This window comes from Tursiops truncatus, chromosome 2 (genome assembly GCF_011762595.2).
Source record: "Tursiops truncatus isolate mTurTru1 chromosome 2, mTurTru1.mat.Y, whole genome shotgun sequence".
Classification (NCBI taxonomy): domain Eukaryota; kingdom Metazoa; phylum Chordata; class Mammalia; order Artiodactyla; family Delphinidae; genus Tursiops; species Tursiops truncatus.
In genome coordinates, this window is record NC_047035.1 from 12945163 (window position 1) to 12967457 (window position 22295).

At 50.7% G+C, this 22295-nt stretch overlaps 1 protein-coding gene across 4 annotated transcripts in view; it reads left to right on the top strand.

Annotated features, from left to right (window-relative positions):
* Nucleotides 1-22295, top strand: part of CCDC88C (coiled-coil domain containing 88C) — a 129122-nt gene that overhangs the window by 5063 nt on the left and 101764 nt on the right. For all 4 annotated transcript variants that reach the window (XR_012329871.1, XM_033850711.2, XM_033850712.2 and 1 more), the window contains exon 3: nt 3060-3168. Coding sequence is in view for 3 of the 4 variants with exons in the window: in XM_033850711.2 (XP_033706602.1) it covers nt 3060-3168 (109 nt within the window). In the remaining variant the exon portion in view is untranslated. The remainder of the gene's footprint in view (nt 1-3059; nt 3169-22295) is intronic.

The following is a 22295-nucleotide window of genomic DNA, read 5'->3' on the forward strand; positions in this document are numbered from 1 at the left end:
AATATTTTGGTGTTTCCCAGATGTTGTCTATGGTATATACGTAGAATATGTGTTCCTAATGTTCTCTTATACAAATTTGGGCTCCGGCTACTGTGTAACACCTTTTTTATTAGCCTGTGGTAGATTATCAACATCTCCATCATCTGTATCAAACGTAGTTTCTCATTCAGGGTTTTTTGGATTCATTTTTAAATTTAGGAAGTCTTTGGAATATGATGAAAAGTTGGGGGCTGGCCTTTTCACAAAGGAGGGAGGCAAGGTTGCTATAAATCTAAATTATAGTTCTCTTTAAAATTTTAGGGAAAGTTGATTTCTTTTTTTCAAGTTAGAAGTTTTTATCAGAAGGAAGCCCCGGGGGCCCACACTTTGGACTTGTATCTCTCCAAGTTCGGACAAGCTACCAGTTGCTTTGTTGCACCCTTGTCTCTCTCCTGTCCTCTGACATCCTGATGTGGGGCTGTGTGGCTTTGCTTTCTAGGGCTGTCATACAAAGAAGATCCTTATTCTTAATGATGGCTTTCAGGCAAACAGTCTTGCAGTGGTTCTATGATGTCCTCTTCCTGGGATCAAGAACCAGGTACCACGTGTGCCAGTGCGGACCTGGCCTCCCTAGAATGATAACCTTTTAGTACTGGAAGGATCCTGTGGTCATCTTGCAGATGAGGACAGTGGGGCCCAGAGAACTTTGGCCAGTCCTGGCCCCATTTCCAAACCAGAATCAGCAGCTCCTAACCCACTTCTTGCTGAGGGACAGGGCGGGGTTACACAGTGCTGGGCAGAGTGGGGATAGGCCTTCCTTCACCATAATTGACTTTTGTTCGATTTGTTTCCTAATCTCTCTTTACCCTGAGAGCCTGAGTTAAAGGAGGGAGTGCTAATGATCATGATAATTAGTCTAATTACTCATATAGAACCCCCTCCCCGACCTCCGTCACCTGACGGTCTCCCAGGCCCCGACCCCGGATCCTGGGTGTGTGTTGTGCCGTTGCCCGTGCAGCGAATGTCCACATGTTTGCCAAGGCCTTCCAGCTGCTGGCACTCCTCAGGGGGTCCCCGTCTGACTTAATGAAAGCTGGGACTACAATAGCAACAAAAAACAGAAAAAGCCCTGCATGTTCTGAAGTTCTGCTGTTTTAGGAAGCCCGCTTGTCACGTTATGAAATTGCTTCTCATCTCTTAAGGTGTCTATCGTAAAGGGAAGAGAACTGCACCCTTAAGATAAATTACTTTGTCGTGCTAGGTGCACTTCTGTAGCTAAAATGCCTTTGTGGTTTAAATTCTGAATGCCTCCTCTGCTGCTAAATTAATTGTCACTGAACTGTTAACCTTTATTTTCTCAGTAATGAATGGCTCCAGGAGAAACATGTAACATGTAAATGGCTTGGCCAGATTCTAGTACTGTGTGGGGACAATAAGAAACGTTGTCCCCGGGCTTCCCTGGTGGCGCAGTGGTTGAGAGTCAGCGATGCAGGGGATGCGGGTTCGTGCCCCGGTCCGGGAGGATCCCACATGCTGCAGAGAGGCTGGGCCCGTGAGCCGTGGCTGCTGAGCCTGCGCGTCCGGAGCCTGTGCTCCGCAACGGGAGAGGCCAAAACAGTGAGAGGCCTGCGTACCGCAAAAAAAAAAAAAAAAAAAAAATACGAAGAAAAAAAAGAAACGTTGTCCCAGGACAGTTGAAAAGAGGTCCTCTGGTTGTCCCAAGGAGCCCATGTGACTGTTTTAGGAGATACAGGATGATTGAATAAAGTCCATGGCTGATTATTGCAAGTGATTCATAAAGGGGTTTGCATATACACAATACAGTGTAGGGACTCATAGTGTTTATATCAGATATTTACTTAATGGTTGAATTTTAAACAGCTTGTGTTATTAAGAAATTGTGCTTATAGTGGCATTTGAAGTAATTGCTATTTTTAGATTTTTTTCCTGTTTGTCAACTTTGTATAAATTATTGGCTTTGGATGAGCTGAATGGCATTGAAATTGATTTGCGTAACTCCCCAAATTCCCCTTCTTGTCCTCTCATCAACATCATCATCATCGAGGGGCCCGAGGAAGGAGGAAGAGACCTGTCTCTCCTCCATCACAGCAGCCCCTGGAAGGCTCAGCACCCTTAACACAGGGCTCGGATGACGGAAGAAACTGTGAAGACAGCCCTCATTTGAATGAAACATCCTTTGTGGTGCCTTGGGACAGTCGAATGGCACGGAGGGCTATGTTAGGAAAAGCTGTGTGGGCTACATGGGGAGAGGGAAGAGAAATCCGTTCTGTTGAGTCTGTTCTCTTCAAATAGGAAATATTTTTGACACTGAGAATTTTTGAGAAATGTCCTGTATGTAGATGAGTGAAATTATAAATCGCTTGATTCAGATTTCTAGTTTCATCACAAGCAGACCTGACTTTTGCCTGAGATTGGAAAATAAATGACACTTTGGGGGTTTCCCACAGGAATTATTTGTGTCTCTTCACATTTCTCGTAGGGTGTGTTGTACACCACATAGTATCGCATACTCATGGTGGTGGTTTTTGAGATAGAATTGTGCCCCTGGAATGTGAATCACAGGCAAGAGCAATTCGGTGACATAGGCAGGAGACCGGTTTGAAATGGAACATCAATGACTTTACTGGTTTATGAAGTCAGAAAGTGTACTGTTTCCCCCTTTTCCATCTTTCTTGATATTTCCCGTATTTCGCTTTGGTCAGCTTTGGATCCTTTTTAATCTTCAGATATATTGGGGGGTAGGTTATTGATGTTTACACAGTGCAGCTTTTGGGTCTGCACTGACACTTGGTTGTTTATGGCTGCTCTGGGGCCAGAAATAACATTGCTTAAGGGCCGGTGGGGGGCTGAGTGCTTGGGGGGGGACAGGAGGTGATGTGGCTCCCTGGAGGTCCACGGCTTGGCAGCGGCAGAATTAGGACTTGACTTGAGCCACTCTGTCACAGCTGCATAGTAACCTAGGCTTGAAGAGGACCGAATGCTCAGTAGCGCCTGGGGTAGGATGGGGTGTGACAGATACTGGGAGATGCAATGTTCCATTCTCATTTTTCTTCCCCTAGAGATCCCAGGCCAACAAATCAACGCATCAACAAACACGTCAACAATGATGTGAACCTTCGCATTCAGAACTTGACCATCTTGGTGAGAAACATTAAGACCTACTACCAGGTAAGGCGGGCCCCCCCCCCCCGCGCCGCCCTCCCCGGGTTCTGTGCGTCCGGCAGTACCGTCATTTGAACCGTTTCCCTACAGGAAGCCAAGAGGAAACGGTGGTCAGGCATCTGCTTGTTGAAACTTGGTGTGTTTGCACATGCATCCCTCTTTTTGGCATCGTGAGAAGGGTCAGAGGTGGGATTGCTTTACTTTGTCCAGGGAATGTTCTCTGAGCCGTGTGCAAAGCATCGTGCCAGGAGCTGTGAGGGCCCTAGAGACGAGCCTTGGTTTTCAGCCACGGCCCAAGCACACAGTCGAGTGGGGACTGGCTGGCACGGGCTCTGGGAGGGGCAACCTGACACGGTTATCACCCACAGCTCCGTGAGTCTGTACAGGAGTGATTCAAAGGGTTGAGGGACAGAAGGGACCACAGAAGGGTTATGTTCAGGACAAATATATAATCAGTGAGCGCCCAGCTGGCAGACAGGAGCACCGGGTTCACAGTATGGGGTGTCTGCTTGTGAAATGCTCCCCATATCTCATTAGCAGGTAGTCGGTGGGTCAGACAGGAGGGCCCAAAGGGGGAAGGGCTGTGAAAATCCCCATCCGAGCCTCGGGAAGGTTGAGTGAGAATCTTTGATGATGTTCATGATCTTTAGATAGCCGGCATTGATGGGAAACATATTTAAACTTTGCACCTCAGAGCCCTGATTGTCAAACTTAGCAGTGAAACTTTTTCCCCCATATGATTTTCCTGAGTCCCCAGGTGAAGCCCTAGCAAATCTCATTGACTTGAGGGCTGGGGGACTCTAGCGCCCTCAGTTCAGCCCCTCTTTCTCCAGGGCATCTCTGTGGGTTCCCAGGACCCCAGGGAACACAGTTTGAGAATCACTGCTCAAGAACCAGTCTCCTTCCAGATTCACACTGGGGTTTCACTGAGCCCTCTGCCTCTGAGACCTCCCCTAGCCCTCAGCTTCCTGGGCTGTACCTTAGTCCTGGTTCTGGGGCTTGGGAGAATCTTCAGAGTCATGAGGACCCTGTCACCATGAGGAAGCCCTCCACCCAGCTGTGGCTTCCCTCTCTGCCCTCGTGCGGTGGTGCTGGTTCAGAGGTCACTGAGGTCGCTGGCCAGGCGGCCAGGTGGAGTTTGCACTGTGGCGCTGGGCTGGGTGCTGGGTCCAGTTCCTGCACAGGGCTGTGGTTGCTGCTGGATCTGAAAGAAGGAGGGAAAAGGAGGGAGTGGACAGTGTCTTGGGTTTTCTGAGATGATTATTTCCACTTTCCTCCCACTGGGGTCGGGGTACATGAGAGGGGGCTTGGGGTGCTGGGATGTTTTGCTTGTGTGGCCAGTTCAGCCCCTTGTGCTCGTTCCATGGCCCGCTGGTGGCCCAGCACCGTGGACACTCCAAGCAGCCTTTGGGAGGCTTGGCACCAGGCCCATGCTTTAGTAACAGAGGCCAGCTGTGCTGAGGAGGGGTCTGGGGGTGCGGGAGAGCCCTGTGAGAAATGGATCTATAAGGGTGACGGGGGTTTGTTTCCTTGCCGAGGGGAGCCAGTGCCAGGGCTGGGCACGCTGTCAGCAGGTGGGTCTCAGCTACTTCTTCCCTCGTGACAGCCGCAGTCAGGGGAAATGGGTGCTGTTTGGGTGTTGTTTAGCAGCTACTCGGGGCTTGATCTCTGGCTGCAGGCACCATTCATGGTAAGCAGTGCTTTCGACGCTGTGTGCTAAGTGCCAGGGGAAGCAGGTGGTGCTAACAGTTGGAGACAAGACCCCTAACTCTGGACAGGTGAGTCTCCTGCCCCAGGTGTGGCTGGGAGGTGGTAACCCTCCCTGCAAGCACTGGGGTGGAGGTGAGGTTTCTGGCTCTGTACGCAGCACGGAACAGTCAGGTGCTTGCTGCAGGCTGTTTGGCCTGGCAGGTGCTGCCCTCTGGGCTTGGCGGCCCAGTAGGACACATGCTGGTGGCACTCAGCAGCTCTGACAGTCCAGTCTGGGCCGGCCAAAGGGCTTGAGACCCTCTACTTGGAGGTAACGTGCCCCTCTTAGGGCACTGTGCCGAGTTCCAGAAGATGGGAGACAGTCACAGGAAGGAGACGATCTAGTCCATTCTCAGGGCCCAGAAAGACTTATGGGTAGAAAAGAGGACCCTGCATCCTTGTTCTGTTTCTGCGCTGTTAGCTCTTTGAGGGCAGGGCTGCTGTGTATTGGCAGCCTCAGCTCCAACCTGGAGCAAATGTTTGCTGAAAGCACTTGCTAAAAGCCATGAGGCGTCCCTGACCCTCAGCCAGCCCTGCTCCCTTGGAGGAAGCTGGCAGGACACTGCCCTTTGGGTTGACACAGCTTAGGTGTGGGCAGTGTTCTGTTGTGTATTTTTTCCTTCCAACTTATGATAAAGTTTAGTTCTGGTTATATAAGTAATATGTGCTCTTAATAAACAGCTTAGAAAACAAACAAGTAGCAAGAAGAAAAGAACCACTCATAACCCCACCACCCAGAGACAATCACTATTAACATTTTTAGAGCTTCCTTCCAGTTTTTGCGTAAATAGTTTTTTGTTGTTGTTTTGTTTTTAACATCTTTATTGGAGTATAGTTGCTTTACAGTGGTGTGTTCGTTTCTGCTTTATAACAGTGAATCAGTTATACATATACGTATATCCCCATATCCCCTCCCTCTTGCGTCTCCCTCCCACCCTCCCTATCCCACCCCTCTAGGTGGTCACAAAGCACCGAGCTGATCTCTCTGTGCTATGCGGCTGCTTCCCACTAGCTATCTATTTTACATTTGGTAGCGTATATATGGCCTTGTCACTCTCTCACTTTGTCCCAGCTTACCCTTCCCCCTCCCCGTGTCCTTAGGTCCATTCTCTACATCTGCATCTTTATTCCTGTCCTGCCCCTAGGTGCTTCATGACCATTTTTATTTTTTTTTCAGATTCCGTATCTGTGTGTTAGCCTACGGTATTTGTTTTTCTCTTTCTGACTGACTTCACTCTGTATGGCAGACGCCTGAATAGTTTTTGTTTTACACCGTTATGGTCGGGACATACATACAATTGCATACCCTGCCTGTTTTCCTTACCACCTGACAATTGTAGCATAAACATACAATAACAATAATGGGTTATTATTTTAAAGGGACATTCAAGGAAGTTTCCCAAAAGAAGTACTGCCCAGCATCCCCTTGTGAGAGAGACCCTGCAGGTTGTAAGGGCTTGGGGTGAAGTGAGACAAACGTGGTTCTTACTGTGGCTGGGGTGGCTGGGAGGGTGGGAGGTCACCCCTTCGGGAAGGGGACTTCCTCTTGCCATGGCATTGCAGTAGACACACCAAGGTCATGGAGTCCAGCCCCGGGTCTAGTTTGCAAAGCAGTGGTTTGGCCGCCCCCAGGCTGTCCCCTTCTTTTCTGAGGCATGTGGGGCAGGGACAGTCAGCAGGGACAGGGGCCTCTCGTGAATAGCGTGGGCTTCTTTCACAAGGAAGCTCAAGTTTTGCCCCTGAAAAGCCCTGGAGACAGAAAAGGTCCTTGACATTTTTCTGGGGCAGAGGACAGGCAGTGGGTGAGAACCAGCACGGCCAGGTTCAGTCTGACCACCAGGGTCGCAGGCCTCCCTCTGACCTGCTGCTCGGACTCTTCCGGGGTTGGCGCCTGGAATCGGCATTTTCAGAAGTTCCCCAGCTGTTTGAGTCTTAACATCCTTCCGACAGGATGGGGAATCAGCAGGCTAGAGATAGAGAGGTGGTTCTCAAAGTGTGGTCCCCAGACCAGCAGCATCAGCATCACCTGGGAACTTGTTAGAGATGCAGGTTGTCAGGCCCCTCCCCCAGACCTGCTGTGGAGGTCCAGTAGTCTGCATCTTAACAAGCCCTCCAGGTGATTCTGATGCACATGCGTGGGAACTAGTGGGTTAGAGCATTTCTAGTGATGTCTAGGAGGAGCACCTTCAGCCAGGTCTCCTGGGGCGGAGAGGGCTCAGTTCTCACCAGGTAACTCCTCTCCGTCACATACAATGGACACACATCTCATCTGCCCCAGGACGGGAAGAGGAGAGGCTCTGAGGAGAGAGGCTGCAAAGATGAGGGGGTGACCAGAGGGAATAGGTGTCACCGAGGGAGTTGCTGGGAAGGGGCAGAGGAAGCCAGAGTTGGACAGGACCTTGGGAAGAGCTCCCAGTTCAGTCTGAATTTTAAGGAAGGAAAGGTTGATCAGAATGAGCATCCGTAAATGGGACATCTGCGGAGAGGCCTGGAGGAAAGGCGGGCCTGGACCAGAACCGCACGCTGCTTTGAGCCGCCTGGCTGGTTAGCGTGGAGCCCAGCATCACATGAGGCTTTTTTTTTTTTAAATTGGTCCCTCAATTCACTTCTTTTTTTTTTTTTAAGATTTATTTTTATTTATTTATTTATTTTGGCCGTGCTGGATCTTCGTTGGGGCATACGGACCCTTTGTTGTGCAGGGATCTAGTTCCCCAGCCAGGGATCGAACCTGGGCCCCCTGCATTGGGAGCCTGGAGTCTTACCCACTGGACCACCAGGGAAGTCCACATGAGGCTTGTTTTACTCCCTCAACAGCCAAACTCTTTTCCATCTGAGTCCTTTTCAGTTAGAATTTGGATTTATAGGATGGTTCATTGTTAACATTCAGAGCCTCGAGTATGGACATTGAATGCATGTTCATTTGATCATGGAATCAGTAGGAACATAAGGCAGTATACGCAGAAATCCCCGGTGCAGCAGGTGGCTGATACATGCTTATCCTTGGTGGGTTGCTCATGGTGTCAACTGCCGTCCCCTGCCCTGGACACCTGTGATCTAGGTCCTTCTCGCGACTCTTAGAGCCTAATTGTCATGTGAAGTTTCTGAGGTTTCTTTGGCTTTCTGCTGGTGGGAAGCACTTCACACGGCGGCCTGGACAAGTGCAGTGTGTGTTGGTGGAGATGTAAGTCTTCATTGTTGACTCACATGTGGATATCGATCCTGCAATCGGGACCCTCAGGTGCATGTAGGGACCCGCCTGCAGGACTGACTCTGAAATGGGAAATTGGCTGAGTTTCTCTGAGCATCTCCCCTCGCTGGCCAAGCACTGGGACAGGCAGCTTTCCTTCTGTGGGCCTCCTGAGTTCTCATCTGTCCGAAAGAGGGTGGGCCCTTGTGGTTCTGAAATTCCACAGTCGCATAATGGCCAGAGACCACCAAGGTTTAGAGTTTCAGGTGACCTCGAGGAAGCTCTGCATTAACGAGTTCCTGGAACTCGGCACTTCTGGTTTCTCACGTGGTTGGAAGGCTAGAACGGACCCAGAATATTGTTCTTTATCTCAGAATGGTTTCTTCTCAGCAGAAGAAATGGTTCAGGGTTGCCCTATCTTCTATAATCTCTTTTTTCCTTCATTGCTTTGAAAAATTAAAAATAAAACAGTACAAATGGTTATAATGAACACCTGTGTATCTGCTCAAAATAAATATGAACGTATGTGAATATTTTTCATACTTGCTTCAGACCTCTCTTTCAAGAATCTTTTTTCTGATCGAAGTCTCCCGTGTGCCTCTGCTGCATCCAGTTATCCTTCCCTCCCTCCCTGGAGGTGCTGCTGTCGCCAACTTGTGTGCGTACACGTACTGTTTTATGTCATCTCTTCAGATGAAACCTCCATATACTGCCTGTACCTCTTGTCCACTCAGCCTTGCTTTTGCTTTTGAGATCTGTCAGCTTTCTGTGGCATTTGTATTAGATAACCATGGGCTGACTACTAAAAGTTAGAATTATCTTTAGGACTGTGCACACTCAGTTTGAAAAAACGAAAGACTTGTCAAAAGTAAGAACAGAAGGAAATGTGTATTTGACATTGTTGGTGGGAACAAAGTAAACTGTCTCATTCGTGTAGTCTCAGGGTTTTTAGGTAAAGTGATGTCTCCTTAGGTGGGTGTGATGTGCTTTGCTTTGGTGGATAGGGACAGTGTTCAAGGGAACTTAGAGTCTGCTCAGTCCCTGTCTACAGGTACCAGTGGCTTTTGCTTTATGAGTAATACAGTGTATTGAATTTGTAGGGGAGAAATTACTTTGTCCACTCTTTAAAGGTTAAAGAGTAAGGCTGTGAGATGGGTATTCTTGTTGTAGCTTATATCTATGTTTTGAGGAAATTAGAAGTAATGTTTTTGATTATAATTTCTCTTTAACTTTTTTTTAACATCTTTATTGGAGTATAATTGCTTTACAATGGTGTGTTAGTTTCTGCTTTATAATAAAGTGAATTAGTTATACATATGTCCCCATATCTGTTCCCTCTTGCAATGATTGTAATTTCTGATTACAGATTGGGAAATATAAAGAAAATTAAATCTGCCCACTATTTCATCACCTAGGCATACCATTGTTACCATTTTGGTATTTATGCTTCCTGACTTTGTGTCTGTTCCTACATGTGTTTCAAGGAGTGTACGTGACCTGTGTGGTGAGCGTTTTCCCGTGTCATTAACTATTCTTTCGTAATATGAGTTTTAGTGTCTACATGGCATTTCATTATGTGGCTGTACCACTGTCATTGATACTGAGTTATTTCTGTCTTAGAATTATAAACAATACCCCATGAACATACTTGGTCCATAAATCTTTCAACAACTGTTTTTATGTTCTTAGGATAAATTCCTAGCATGGAATTCCTGCGTCAGAGGGCATGAACACTTGGAGGACTTTTGCTACTTATTGCCAAAATTACCTTCTTTACAGGCCTTTTGTTTTTCTTTACTGAATTGCACCTTTGTGCCCTTCACCCATTGTGATGGTACCTGTTACGATGGCATATTCTATGTTGCCACTGAACACTGAAGTTTTCTGTGTCTCTGCCATGTGGACGAAGGTCTGAGATTATTTTTACCGTACATCTGGGCGAACTGCCTTGTGTTGGTGGGTCACTGGGTCCTGGTTTGGAATCTCCAGCAGGGTTATGGCGTGGTGACCGAACACAGCAGTGAGGCGGGGTGGTCCGGACTTAGGACCGGGAGGCCTTCGTCAGAGGGGGTCCTGTGCCCCATCCCCATATCAGCAGTGGGAGCCTTTGTCTGCCGCAGACTTGACCCAGGAGATTACCGACTTCCCTGTGAATGCTCTCGGTCTAAAGTTCAAGAGAAAGCCTTCCAGACTGAGTTGGGAGGTGAGGCTGAGGAGGGCGGGGGTCTGTGTGGACCCCACCTTTCCCCTTTCCTTCTTCTTGCTTCCCGTCCCCCGTTCTCTCTAGTGTAGGGTGATGAAGTGTGGGATGAGGAAGCCGTGGTGACCCTGCCGGGGCTCACCCAGTTCTCTTCTCTGTCCCGCCTCCTTGTTCTTAAGGCCAGTCTCCATGCCTGAGATGCTGTGTCTTGTGGGGTGGGAGATGGAGCAGGTAGACCAGCTGCTGGAACACCTGTGTGTGCACAGGACATGGATGTCACGGGACACGGGAGGGAGTTTCCCAGCCTGGGAAGGGGCGAAGCTCACAGAGAGCTTTCTGAAGGGGGTGACGCTTGGCCTGAGTCCTGAAGGATGGGTAGGGAGCTAGACTGGCAGAAAATGGGGTGCATGGGGGGTGTCCTGGGAGAGCAAAACCTGCAAAATGTAGAGACATAAAGCAGCCGGCAGGCTGTCACCTCTGAGTGGCTAGAGCTTGGGGCTTCTGTGAGGAGTGGTGATGGTGAGGCTCGAAAGATACGGAGGTTCCAGAGGGCGGATGCCATGCTAATGAACTTGAACTTCATCCTGAAGGACTTGGGAGTCTTTATAGCATTTTTAAAGAAGAAAGTTTAAAACAGAAAACTCTTGACACCCGTATTGAGAATGGATTGGTGTCAGGAGAGAGTGGGGAGTCAGGGCAGGTCATGGCGGCCTGGACCAGAGCAGGCGCAGAGGAGAGAGGGGTATTGGCCACGCGGCGCCATGAACGGCAGCTTGCTAGGTGCCCCACCCAGAGCGAACATCTGGGGGAGGATAAAGTGCTTTCTCAGGCCCGGGACAGCTGAGCCCTGCAGCAGGGTGCTTGCCCCCCGGGCTTCAGGGCAGGGCCCGATGGGGTTGAGTGGCAGTGGCTCCAGGTCAGCCCGACAGGGGCTGGAGCGGGGCTGCAGCAGGGTGGCAGCTTTCAGGGCCACCCGCATTCTCTTTCTCCACACTAAGCAGAAGGCGGCTAGTCCTGACCTGTGACCCTCCCTGTCTTGCTGGCCAAGGATGGAGCGGACAGGGCTTCGGACACCTGGTCATGGGCCACTCAGTCCCACACCTTTCCAGAGGCGGGTTTGTTTCTGCAAGATGTGAGACCAAGTGCCAGTTGGACTTGGTTTCTTTTTTTCTCTTTTCAGAAGAAATGCTATGGAGGCGTAATGAATAGTAAGCAGGCACTTTGGGACCCAGCTCTGTGCCCCAGTCAAAAGGCTGAGAGGAGATACCTGGGTGCCTGCTGTAAGCCACGCACTATGCTAGGAGCTTTCAGCCCTGTCACAGTGAGGAGGAGACTGCTGTCCCTGTTTTACAGATTAGGAAAGTGAGGCCCGTGGAGTAGGGTGCGGAAGCCCCAGGGGGCGGCAAGTTTTCTTGGTCATGGGCTGCTTGGGGAAACGTCTAAACATGAAGCTTTCTGCAGTCATGTAGGGAGCTGGCTTGCTGTGGGCAGACCAGCTGTTCTGTGAAGGTGGGCAAGGCCGTTCAGGTTATCTGCGCCAGTGTGGGATGGGTCCTGAGCCCGAAGCCTCGCCAGGCTGGGAGTGCTGCCTCCCCAGGGTCTCTTGCTTGGGCTCCCCCTTACTAACCAGATTTCACACCAGCCGGAGCCTCAGAGGAAGGGGCTAGATTGCTTCAGGCGCCTCCTGAAACCAGCACTTCCGGGGCTGGGCAGTGGGTGGGACAGAGGGAGCAGCTGGCCTCAGACTTCACCCTGCTGCATCCCTCAGAGCAGCCGGAAGCAGAGAATCAGGGCTAATTGCAGAGGGTGGGGAGGGGTGAAAGGTGGGTCTGATATAATTAGCGGAGCCAGAATTTGACCAGGCCCTGGCGGCTTAAGGCCCGGAGACCCGGGGAGGGGGGTGGGAGGTGGGGTGTGTGTGTGTGCGTGTATGCGTGTATGCGTGTGCGTGTGCGTGCATGCGCATGCACAGCTGTTGACAGAATCTTTCTGGTCTCTCTGGGCTCCTCCTCCTGGCCTTGAGTCCAGAGCTTGAATTGCTGGGGGTTTCCCTGCTCTCTCTGAGCGGCCAGGCTCTCCTTTGCCTTGAAGGAAAGGAAGCAGCTTTCACTTGGAGTCTTCCCTTTGCACCCGGGATGGCCCCTGAGGCCCCCGTGAGCTGCCACCTTGCTTTGGTCTGTTCTACACGGAGCTGAGCCCAAACGCGCGCGGTACACAGTTGGCCCTAAAGACCTCCTCACGTTTACAGATCTGGACTTCCTCAGTGTTTCTGATACATGTTCTCTCGCCATGTGTTTACTTTTTTATCTTTTGCTCAACTGTTCTCTTAATCCATGGCCATTCGTTTAAAGTGTTAAGTTTTCGAGCCCTTCATGGAAGGTCCCTGCACCCAATTCCTTTTGTAACAAAAAGGAGGGAAATGGATTTCTCAAGTTTGTAAAAAGAAAAAGAGTCTCTCCCTTGCCTTGGGTTTTGGTGTTAAATGCCAAGATCAGCGTGTTTGATATTATAACTGGTTTGTGAGAGGGACTCATGGGAGAACTTGCCTGGGCAGGCTTTGCCCTCCATAAAGCTGGCTGCGTGGCTCGCGTCCAGGGCTAATAACAGTTTCTCTTACTCAACTGTTCTTTGTGGAAAGGCAGTTTCTCTGCTCCTTTGCCGTGGCATTCAGGGCCTTGGTCCTTTGCGATATAGCTTCAGTCTTATTTCTCTAGTAATGAGAATGACAGAGTAATGAGGATGAGGCAGCGCTTGTCTTAAATTGGTGAAGCTCAGCTGGGATTGTTGGAGGGGCCGCAGCTTGTACCCCCAATTCTGAGTTTGAAGTTTTGAGAGGAGGTGGAGGCTTCAGGAGGGTAAAGAGGCTGTCAGCTGAATGCCGCGAGGGTTCCATTGGTTTGGGATTGGGTTTCAGCAGGTTAAGGGAAGAGGGATGGTGCTCTAAATATGGGGCCACTCTCTGTGGGAACAGGGGGGTACAGTGTAACTTGGGGGAGGAGCCTTGCGTTGCCCCCCATAGCTGCCCACCCCCCTGGGCTGGCCCTGGCATCGGCTCCAGCTCTGCAGGGAGAAGTCAGGTTTGCTTTCTCAGCTCGGGGGTAGGCGCTTAGCCGCCCCCCAGTGGAAGAGGATGAGCTAGCTCTGTGGGGTCGCTTCTCCAGTGCCCCAGAAGGTCAGGAAGGTGAAGCCAGAGGAGGAAGAACAAGGTGGAAGGGGAGAGGGCAGAAGTAAGGGCGAGTCATTTAATTTTTTCAAGGGTCTGGAAACTTGTGTGTCACTGTGCCTAACCATATGACTTGGGGTGCATCATTTGATTTCACCTCTAAAATATGGGTAACACCATATTACCGGTCGTGTGGGGCTCAGGTGAAATACTGCCTAGTTTCTGAGTCAGTGAAGGACAGTAGTAATAGCGCTAGCTCATCCTCCCAGGCTGACTTTGCGGGGCCGCTCCCGTGCGTTCACGCTCTGCAGATGGAGGGGCCACGTCGCTTGTGTAGGTGGAAAACCGGAGACACAGGAGATGCACACCAGGTACAAATAGGAAGAGAGGAGGAGAAGCAGCTCCAAGCTCCTTTGTCTGCAGAGGCAGGAGGTGGAGTCGTGGGCTCCATTGAGCTCACCTCTCAGAGTTGTGGCCTTGGGTAATTTCATGTCTGAGAGTCTTTCTTGTGGGAAAAGTGGGGATATTAATAGTGCCTGCCTCAAGCATTGCAGCGAGGTTAAGGAAGGGCTTTGGACAGGTTCATGCTAGGAGTGCTAAGATGCCCACCCGTCTAGCAGAGGTGGGGGGTCGTTACAGAGACCCGCCGCTCTGGGCTGTGCTTCCTGCGTTCGTTAGCGATCGGATCATGGAGGGGCCCTTCCAGAGGTTACACTCTGGTTTACTTGGATTAGTCCAATACGCGTGCGCGTACGTGCTTGACTCTTGCCCCACACATTTTTCTCCTATATGCATTTTTAATTTAAAGCATACTTACTGTTTGCTTCCAGTGAACTGACTGTCTGAGGCACATTATCTCTTGGCAGCCTCATGACTGTCTCTCCCACCAGCAGTGACACGCCTTAAAAGTAGGTACCGCATCTCTGTCTCTGTTCGCCTCTTACCACACCAGCATGGAAACATGCCTGCCATCAGTCAGCGTGTGCGAGTGACAAGATCCAGGGCCACAGAAGCCGTGACTTGGTGGGTTACTCCACCGAGGAAGTCAGAGAATAACGTCATTGCATTCAGGGAACATATTACTGGCCTGGGCCCAGGATCTATCTCCAGGCTAAAATCACCCTATAAAAGTCCTCGACTCCTTCCCCATTTCTAGACAGTTGAATAATTGGAGCACAGGGCCCTCCTTTATTCATTCTCTGTCCCTCGAGTGCCTGACACATGTCAGGGACTTAGGACCTGACTGTGAAGGGGGTCAAGGGGGGCAAACCAGGATGGAGATGCAGTGCAGTGGGGTGAGGGGGAGACCGGAGCCTTTGAATCCCACTCTTACAGGGGTCCCCCGCGGCTTTCACGCCGACCTGCAGGCTTTTCACATGGTGTTTGCTTTGTTGATGTAGATGCCATATGTCAGGTACCCGGGAGGCTCAGTCCCTGGGGGGTGGAAGTTAAATTGATTGTTTTCAACTTTGTCTAGCCAGCTTGGCTCCCTTGAGCTTGCCAGTGTTTAGGCTTAATGACTTTGAAACTTTAAAAATAAATCCCTCCTTTTCCAAACCACAGTAACCAAACAGGCGGTCCTCCTGTTCTTGGAACCAGTCAGAAGAGTTGATTTCCCTTTACATTGTGGAATCACGGTTGCTTAAGATATCAGAAACTCTAAAGCAGTTTTGACATTTCTGTGCTGAGTTGGTCTTCTAAACACCTTCCTCCCCCCATTGTTCGGATGAGAATTCATGACATTTAAATGTTACAGAGTAGAGCTTACAAAATTGGATTTTTCCAAGGTGAATGGACTGCGTCTCAGATGTGGATGTCCCAAGCTTGAGAGGCCGAAAGAAGAAATGGTGGTTTCTGATAACTCCAAGCTCTCCTTGGGCCACCTGAGACTGAAGCTTGTCCAGACTTTTAGAGGAAGGCAGAGGAGGACTGAGGTGTGTGTCGCCTGGGAGGATGGCCGCGCTCGGGTCTCTCCGGCTTCTCTTCTCACCTACCATTACCTTGGTTTCTTCCTTTGGGAGGGAAACTCCTCTCAGGCTGCCTTTACTTTGTCAGCCCCTCACCTGCATCCCAGGGGAGCCTCAGGCCAGTGTCCTCCCCATCATTCTGGAAACAGCCGGCAGCTGAGTCTGTCACCCCTGCCCCCCTGCAGCCTCTCCAGGGGCTTCTCCTTCTCCTGCACAAGTGGGAATCCCCTCGCCCACCAGACACCACACACAGCGCTGTGACCTGGGGCAAGCAGCCCGACCCCTCCAAGTCGTTTCCTCCTCTGTCCAGTGGGGATAACAACCAAACTCGAAGCCCTGGGTCGTGACAGTTCAGAGAGGGTGCCTGCGTGTGAGATGCGTTGGCTTGGTGCTGCTGTAGAGCTGCAGCTGGTGAGGGTGGACTGTGCTGCTTCCTGGGCTGCAGTGCTGTCTGTGCTGCCCCGTCCTCTGCACTCAGGCGTCGTGCCTGGGCACTTCTCCCGCCGGAGCACCTTCCCTTGGTCTGCCTCTGTGAAGCCCACGCAGATGCTCTGAACCTGAGTTTAATTATTTTCATTATCACCGTCATCACACTCTTCAGCTCTCATCTGCTTTCTCTGGGTCCTGCACGAGTTGGCAGGCCTCCCTCAGGGCAGGGACTTTGGCGACCTTTGCTCTCCCAGGGTCTAGGAGCACAGTAAATGCCAGCTGATGGGCTGCCGTGATACCTGCTTCCATCCCGTGAACTGGGTCCAAAAGAAGCAGACGTGACTGGCCCAACCGTGCCCGCCTGGGCCGAGGGTCCTCCCTGGGGCACGTTTATGTGATGGGCTGGACTCTCAAATGTTCCTACTTTAATGCATGGCCTGTACTGAAATTCTGGGTCTTTATTGACCCTGGGGTTCAAAAGGTGGGATAAATTGATTTCTAAAGGCGGGCAAAGCCACTTTGATAAGCCTTTTAATCTCGTGCTTTTTAAACAGAAAGTAACTGGAAGTGGGACCAGTGAAGCCTTCCTCTGTTTTCTCCCTTTGGAAGTATTCTCTGGTTCTGACCGAGGTTTCCTCCCTTGCTCTGGAAGGTCAAAGTCAGGACCTCAGAGCTCCATGTCCATAACCATCCCCAGCTCCAAAGTTACTGGGTTTGGTTTCGGGGCGGGGGGGCATGGTGGGGCACATTTGGGAAGGGGTGATCCAGTGCCTAAGTTCATAGATCATTTAAATTCCAGGGTGTGTTTGAACTCCTCCTAGGTGCAGTCTCAGGAAGGGAGAGCTTGAACCCCTGGAGATGGCCGGGTTGGTGGGAACAGGGTGAGCTGGAGCAGCTGTTGTGGTGGCCCAGTGGCTGCCACCTTGAGAGATCCCAGAGGTTTGGGAGCAGACAGATGGAGTTGGGGGGTGAGTTCATCGTGTGGCTTTGAAATCCAAGTGTACGTTCAGCTGTGGTTGGAAACAGTTTAGAATGTGTGAGAAGAGGTAACTAGACTTTATTCTAGAGTAGACCAGAAATAAATAAGAAAGGAAGAATATGGTATGCTCAGGAGAACTTGACTTTTGGTCTTCTTGATTTGGAAATCACCTTTGACTTTTAAAAATCAAGGAACTGGGGCTTCCCTGGTGGCGCAGTGGTTGAGAGTCCGCCTGCCGATGCAGGGGACATGGGTTCATGCTCCGGTCCGGGAGGATCCCACATGCCGTGGAGCGGCCGGGCCCGTGAGCCATGGCCGCTGAGCCTGCGCATCCGGAGCCTGTGCTCCACAGCAGGAGAGGCCACAACAGTGAGAGGCCCGCGTACCGCAAAAAAAAAAAAAAAATCAAGGAGCTACACCCACTTTCATGGTGTTATTCACAGAAGCCAAAGGTGGAAGCAGCACAAGTGTCCATCTGTGGATGAATGGATTAAGAAAATGTGGTACGGGCTTCCCTGGTGGCACAATGGTTGGGAGTCTGCCGGCCGATGCAGGGGACCCGGGTTCGTGCCCCGGCCTGGGAGGATCCCACATGCCGCGGAGCAGCTGGGCCTGTGAGCCATGGCCGTTGAGCCTGCGCGTCTGGGCCCTGTGCTCCGCAGCGGGAGAGGCCACAGCAGTGGGAGGCCCGCATACCGCAAGAAAACACACACACACACACACACACACACACACACACAAAGAAAATGTACATGCATACAATGGAATATTATTCAGCCTTAAAAAAGGAGATTCTGACACATGCTCCAGCATAGATGAACCATGTGGACATTACGCTGAGTGACATAAGCCAGTCACATAAAGACAAATACTGTAAGGCTCCACTTGTATGAGGTACTAATAGAGCAGTCAGACTGAGAGAGACAGAAAGTATAATGGTGGTTGCCAGGGGCTGGGGGAAAGGATGCTGGGAATGGGGAATTAAGTGTTTAATGGGATGGAGTTGAGTTTTGCCAGAGGAAAGGAATTCTGAAGATTGGTACAGCAGTGTGAATGCACTTAACACTACTGAATTGTACACTTAAAATTGGTTAAGGTGGTAAATGTTAATGTGTATTTTATGTGGTCTTTCTGTTACGTGTATTCTACCATAATTGTACCCAAAAAGGGACTGAACCCACACTTTTTCCTTCTGGAGGCCCTTGTTCTCTCCATTTTCTCATTCACAGGTGCACCTGGGATGCAGGCAAAGGAAGTATAATAGGATGTTTCTACTCCATTCTGTGGACTTGGGGATTTTCTGTGTTGTTTGGGGTTTTGTGTTTGTTTCTAACTCGTTCAGGCTCTGGGAATAGAATGAGACCAGCTGTTGGCTCTTTGCGCGTGGAACCTGGAAGGTGGCTTCGGGGACACCTTTAGGAGGATGTGGTGGGTGTGACCGTGGGCTGTTAACTCCTAGGGTCCAGCAGTGTGGACCTGGAACAGCTAGTTAGAAAACCAAGAAGTTGGTCTGGTGGGTGCTCCAGCCCAAGGTTGTACAGTCAGGGCTTAAGTTAACACTGATACAGCTGAGGTGCCAGCTGTGTCATCTCTGCATTTAGCATAGAGCATGAGACGTGATTTGGGCATTGCACTGAATTAGATGGGTCCCCACCCGCTCTAATATGGTAATGAGGTGGAGATGCTAGGAGCATGAATTGAGAGGAGGATAGAAGGTTTTTGTGGAACGTATGGCCGTGTGCCAGATGCTGGTCTCAAGTATTTTCTGAAGGAATGAAGAGGGCATCCAATAAGAATGTCCGTGATGTTAATCATACAGGGTGTGGAACCTCAGCCCCGGCTTTAAAAGTGGTGGGTCTTTCCCACTTAGTGGCTAAATGACCATACATGGCTAGATGAGCAGAATCGCTCAGCATTTCTTTCCTTTCCATTTTTTTTTTAACTCCTTCTTTTTTGTTTGTTTTAAAGAAAAAACTTTTTCTCTTGGAGTCAGCATGGGGGTTTTTCCACATTGAAGCACTCAGTCTTAAGCCTGGAGAGCCAAGATACTCCTGTTGGTGATGGGTAGTCCTAGGGTATGAGGACTTCTCAGCAGTTCATGCCTAAATCAAACCATGATTAAACTGTCAGAAACAGAAGCATCCCTTTCTTTTTTTTCTTTTTTTTTTTGATGCTCAATGAACATTTTTTTTTTTATTGAAGTATAGTTGATTTACAATGTTGTGTTAATTACTGCTGTATAGCAAAGTGATTCAGTTGTACTCACACACACATACACATATACACTCGTTTTTTATATTCTGTTCCATTATGGTTTATCACAGGATACTGAATATGGTTCCTGGTGCTATACAGTAGAACCTTGTTGTTTATCCATTCCATATATAATAGCTTACATCTGCTGACCCCGATCTCCCATTCCACCTCCCCGCCTTGGCAACCACAAGTCTGTTCTCTGTCTGTGAGTCTGTTTCTGTTTCACAGATAGGTTCATTTGTGTCATATTTTAGATTCCACATGTAAGTGATATCATATGGTATTTGTCTTTCTCTTTCTGACTTACTTCACTTAGTATGATAATCTCTAGTCACATCTATGTTGCTGAAAATGGCATTATTTCATTCTTTTTCATGGCTGAGTAGTATACCGTTGTATATTTATACCACATCTTTTTTTTTTAGGAGTTTATTAATTAATTTATTTTTGCTGTGTTCGGTCTTTGTTTCTGTGCGAGGGCTTTCTCTAGTTGTGGCAAGCGGGAGCCACTCTTCATCGCGGTGCGCGGGCCTCTCACTATCGCGGCCTCTCGTATTGCGGAGCACAGGCTCCAGATGCGCAGGCTCAGTAGTTGTGGCTCACGGACCTAGTTGCTCCGCGGCATGAGGGATCCTCCCAGACCAGGGCTCGAACCCATGTCCCCTGCATTAGCAGGCAGATTCTCAACCACTGTGCCACCAGGGAAGCCCTACATCTTCTTTTTTTTTTCTTTTTTTTTTTCTGGTACGTGGGCCTCTCACTGTTGTGGCCTCTCCCGTTGCGGAGCACAGGCTCCGGACGCACAGGCTCAGCGGCCATGGCTCACGGGCCCAGCCGCTCCGCGGCATGTGGAATCTTCCCGGACCGGGGCACGAACCCGTGTCCCCTGCATCGGCAGGCGGACCCTCAACCACTGCGCCACCAGGAAAGCCCAACACATCTTCTTTATGCATTCCTCTGTCAGTGGACATTTAGGTTGCTTCTTGGCTATTGTGAATAGTGCTGCTATGAACATAGGGGTGCGTGTATCTTTCTGGAGTAGAGTTTTGTCTGGATATATGGAAGCATCCCTTTCTTCTTGAGGTCTTTTGGGTCTAGGTCACTGATGTCAGCTTTGGACTTGGAATCACATGTGTCTAGAAGAGCGGTTGGCGACTTGGCCCTGACGAAGCCGGGGAGGATGAGGAGGGAGGTGGTGGAAGAGGCCAGGGTGCACAGCGCCCGCTGTTCCCATTCTGGCGTCTGGACTTGGAGGGAGGACCGATGGAACCACTTCTTCTTTCTCCTCACTTACCCCTGCCCGGCCCGTAAAGGCCCCACTCTGTTAGCCGTTAGCTGCTGAGGCTTTAAAAGGAACTCATTTGACCCTCGTCCAGGCAGAGGACAGGAGTGTTCCCTGCACGCTTGGTTTTCCTTGGATTTGGTGCTGGTCTGGCGTCCTGACTAATGTCCTGCCTTGGGCTGGTGAACAGACTGGGGGAGGAGTCGTATTCCATCTGGGAATGAGCTTTCCCTGCCCCTGCGAGGGAGACCTTGGCCCACTGTGCAGAATCAGGAACCTGGACGCTTTCTTGTCCGCCTTGTATTTTTATCACGTAGATGATACTAATCAGAATAAAACCTTGCCTAAGAAGAGAGAAGGCAGATGTTCCCCACCGTCCTGCCAGCTCAGCACATTAAAGTGGTTGGTAGTTCACTGTCCTTTGGAGCCTGTGTCCGTTCCCTGGGAAGGGAATCTGTGGCTTTCACGGGGACAGCTGATGGCTATTAATACCCCGAGGAAGTCCTCTGTGCCAGCCGCAAAGGGGAGGGGTTAACGTCTTCCTCCCCAAGCATGCTCTGGGCCACGGCCCACTGTGAGAACACATCTCTTTCTTTGGTTGAAATGTCACGTGTTGCGCTCCTTTTTTAAGTCGTCTTCTGTGTCCCACAAGTGGCTGTCTGCCTTGCCATGTGCATCTTTTGTTTACAGATCTGTCTGAGAGCTTACTGTGAGCATCTGAGCTGAGCCTGAGCACAGACGCAGGCTCGGTCTGTTCTTCAAGGTTGCTGTAGCTTGTGTCACACAGGAAGGGCTGAGGCCCTCAGCCAGGACCTAGAGTCCCCATGGCAGAGATGACAGACACCCTAGCCTGGGGCATTTCCAGAGCAAGTGCCGCCTGGTCCCTGCCCGGACTTCAGAGGGCGGGAGGCCTGGGGGTTACAGGGTGGCATCAGGAGCTGTGGAAAGCTGGGCTGAGGAGGCCCAGAGCTGCAAGGAGGGGGATTGGGTAGGGGTGGGGAGAACGGGGAAATGGGCTGTGGCCACGTGGCGAGTTATTAGCAGAGCTGGAAGCCAGTTCCCACGTGACACGACAGAAACCTGGTCATAGTTGGCTGGGGCTCATTACCACCCATCCTCTCTTTTTCTTGCTGGCCAGGGGCACAGTCGGGACATCCCTGGGCTTCATAAATGTTCCCCTGCATTGTTAAGCCTCAGGTGACTCTAATGGAGGGTTTTGAACGAGTCCCGATGGCGTGTGGCTGGTGGAATGTTAAAGCCGGAAGTGGCCACGGGTGTTCCTGGCCCCGCCGGCCGCAGAGCAGGATGCCGGGGAGCTCCTTCCACGCAGTGTGGAAGCCACCTCTCCAGAGAATGAGAGATTCTGATGCAGCTGGTCGGCGGGCTTGGGTATCAGTATCGTTGAAAAGCTCTCTTAGGTGCTTCTGATTAGATGGTTCTGACGTGCAGCCAGGCCAGGAACCACTAACCCTCTCCCCCAGCTCCTCGTTCAGCAAATGGGGAACGAGAAACACGGGCCATCCAGTGGTTTTCTTTGGTCCTTTCAGCGATTCGAAGTCACAGGCAGTTTGAGTCCAGGACCTGAGGTCTGGGCTCCTGTCCCCTGAGGTCGCCTCGTCCCCTCCTGGCCTTGCCTTCCCGGCAGGCATCCAGGCATCAGCCAGGGATCTTCACGAGGCTGCCGAAAGCCTCGTGGAAGTCGCCAGAGGGGCTCTGGCTCGTGTACCTGGTGTGGGCAGATGAGTCGGAGAGCACCTGAGTCTGCTTCCTGGTGACTTTTCCAGCGTGACAGGGCGGGGCAGGAGAGCCCGGGATTTTCTGTTTGCACCTGGCTTTGAACTCTGAGGAGAGCGCTCACAGGCTCGGTGCCATCTGGGTGTGGCTTCTGTGGCACATGCCGCCCTGGAGGCTGGGCCTGAGC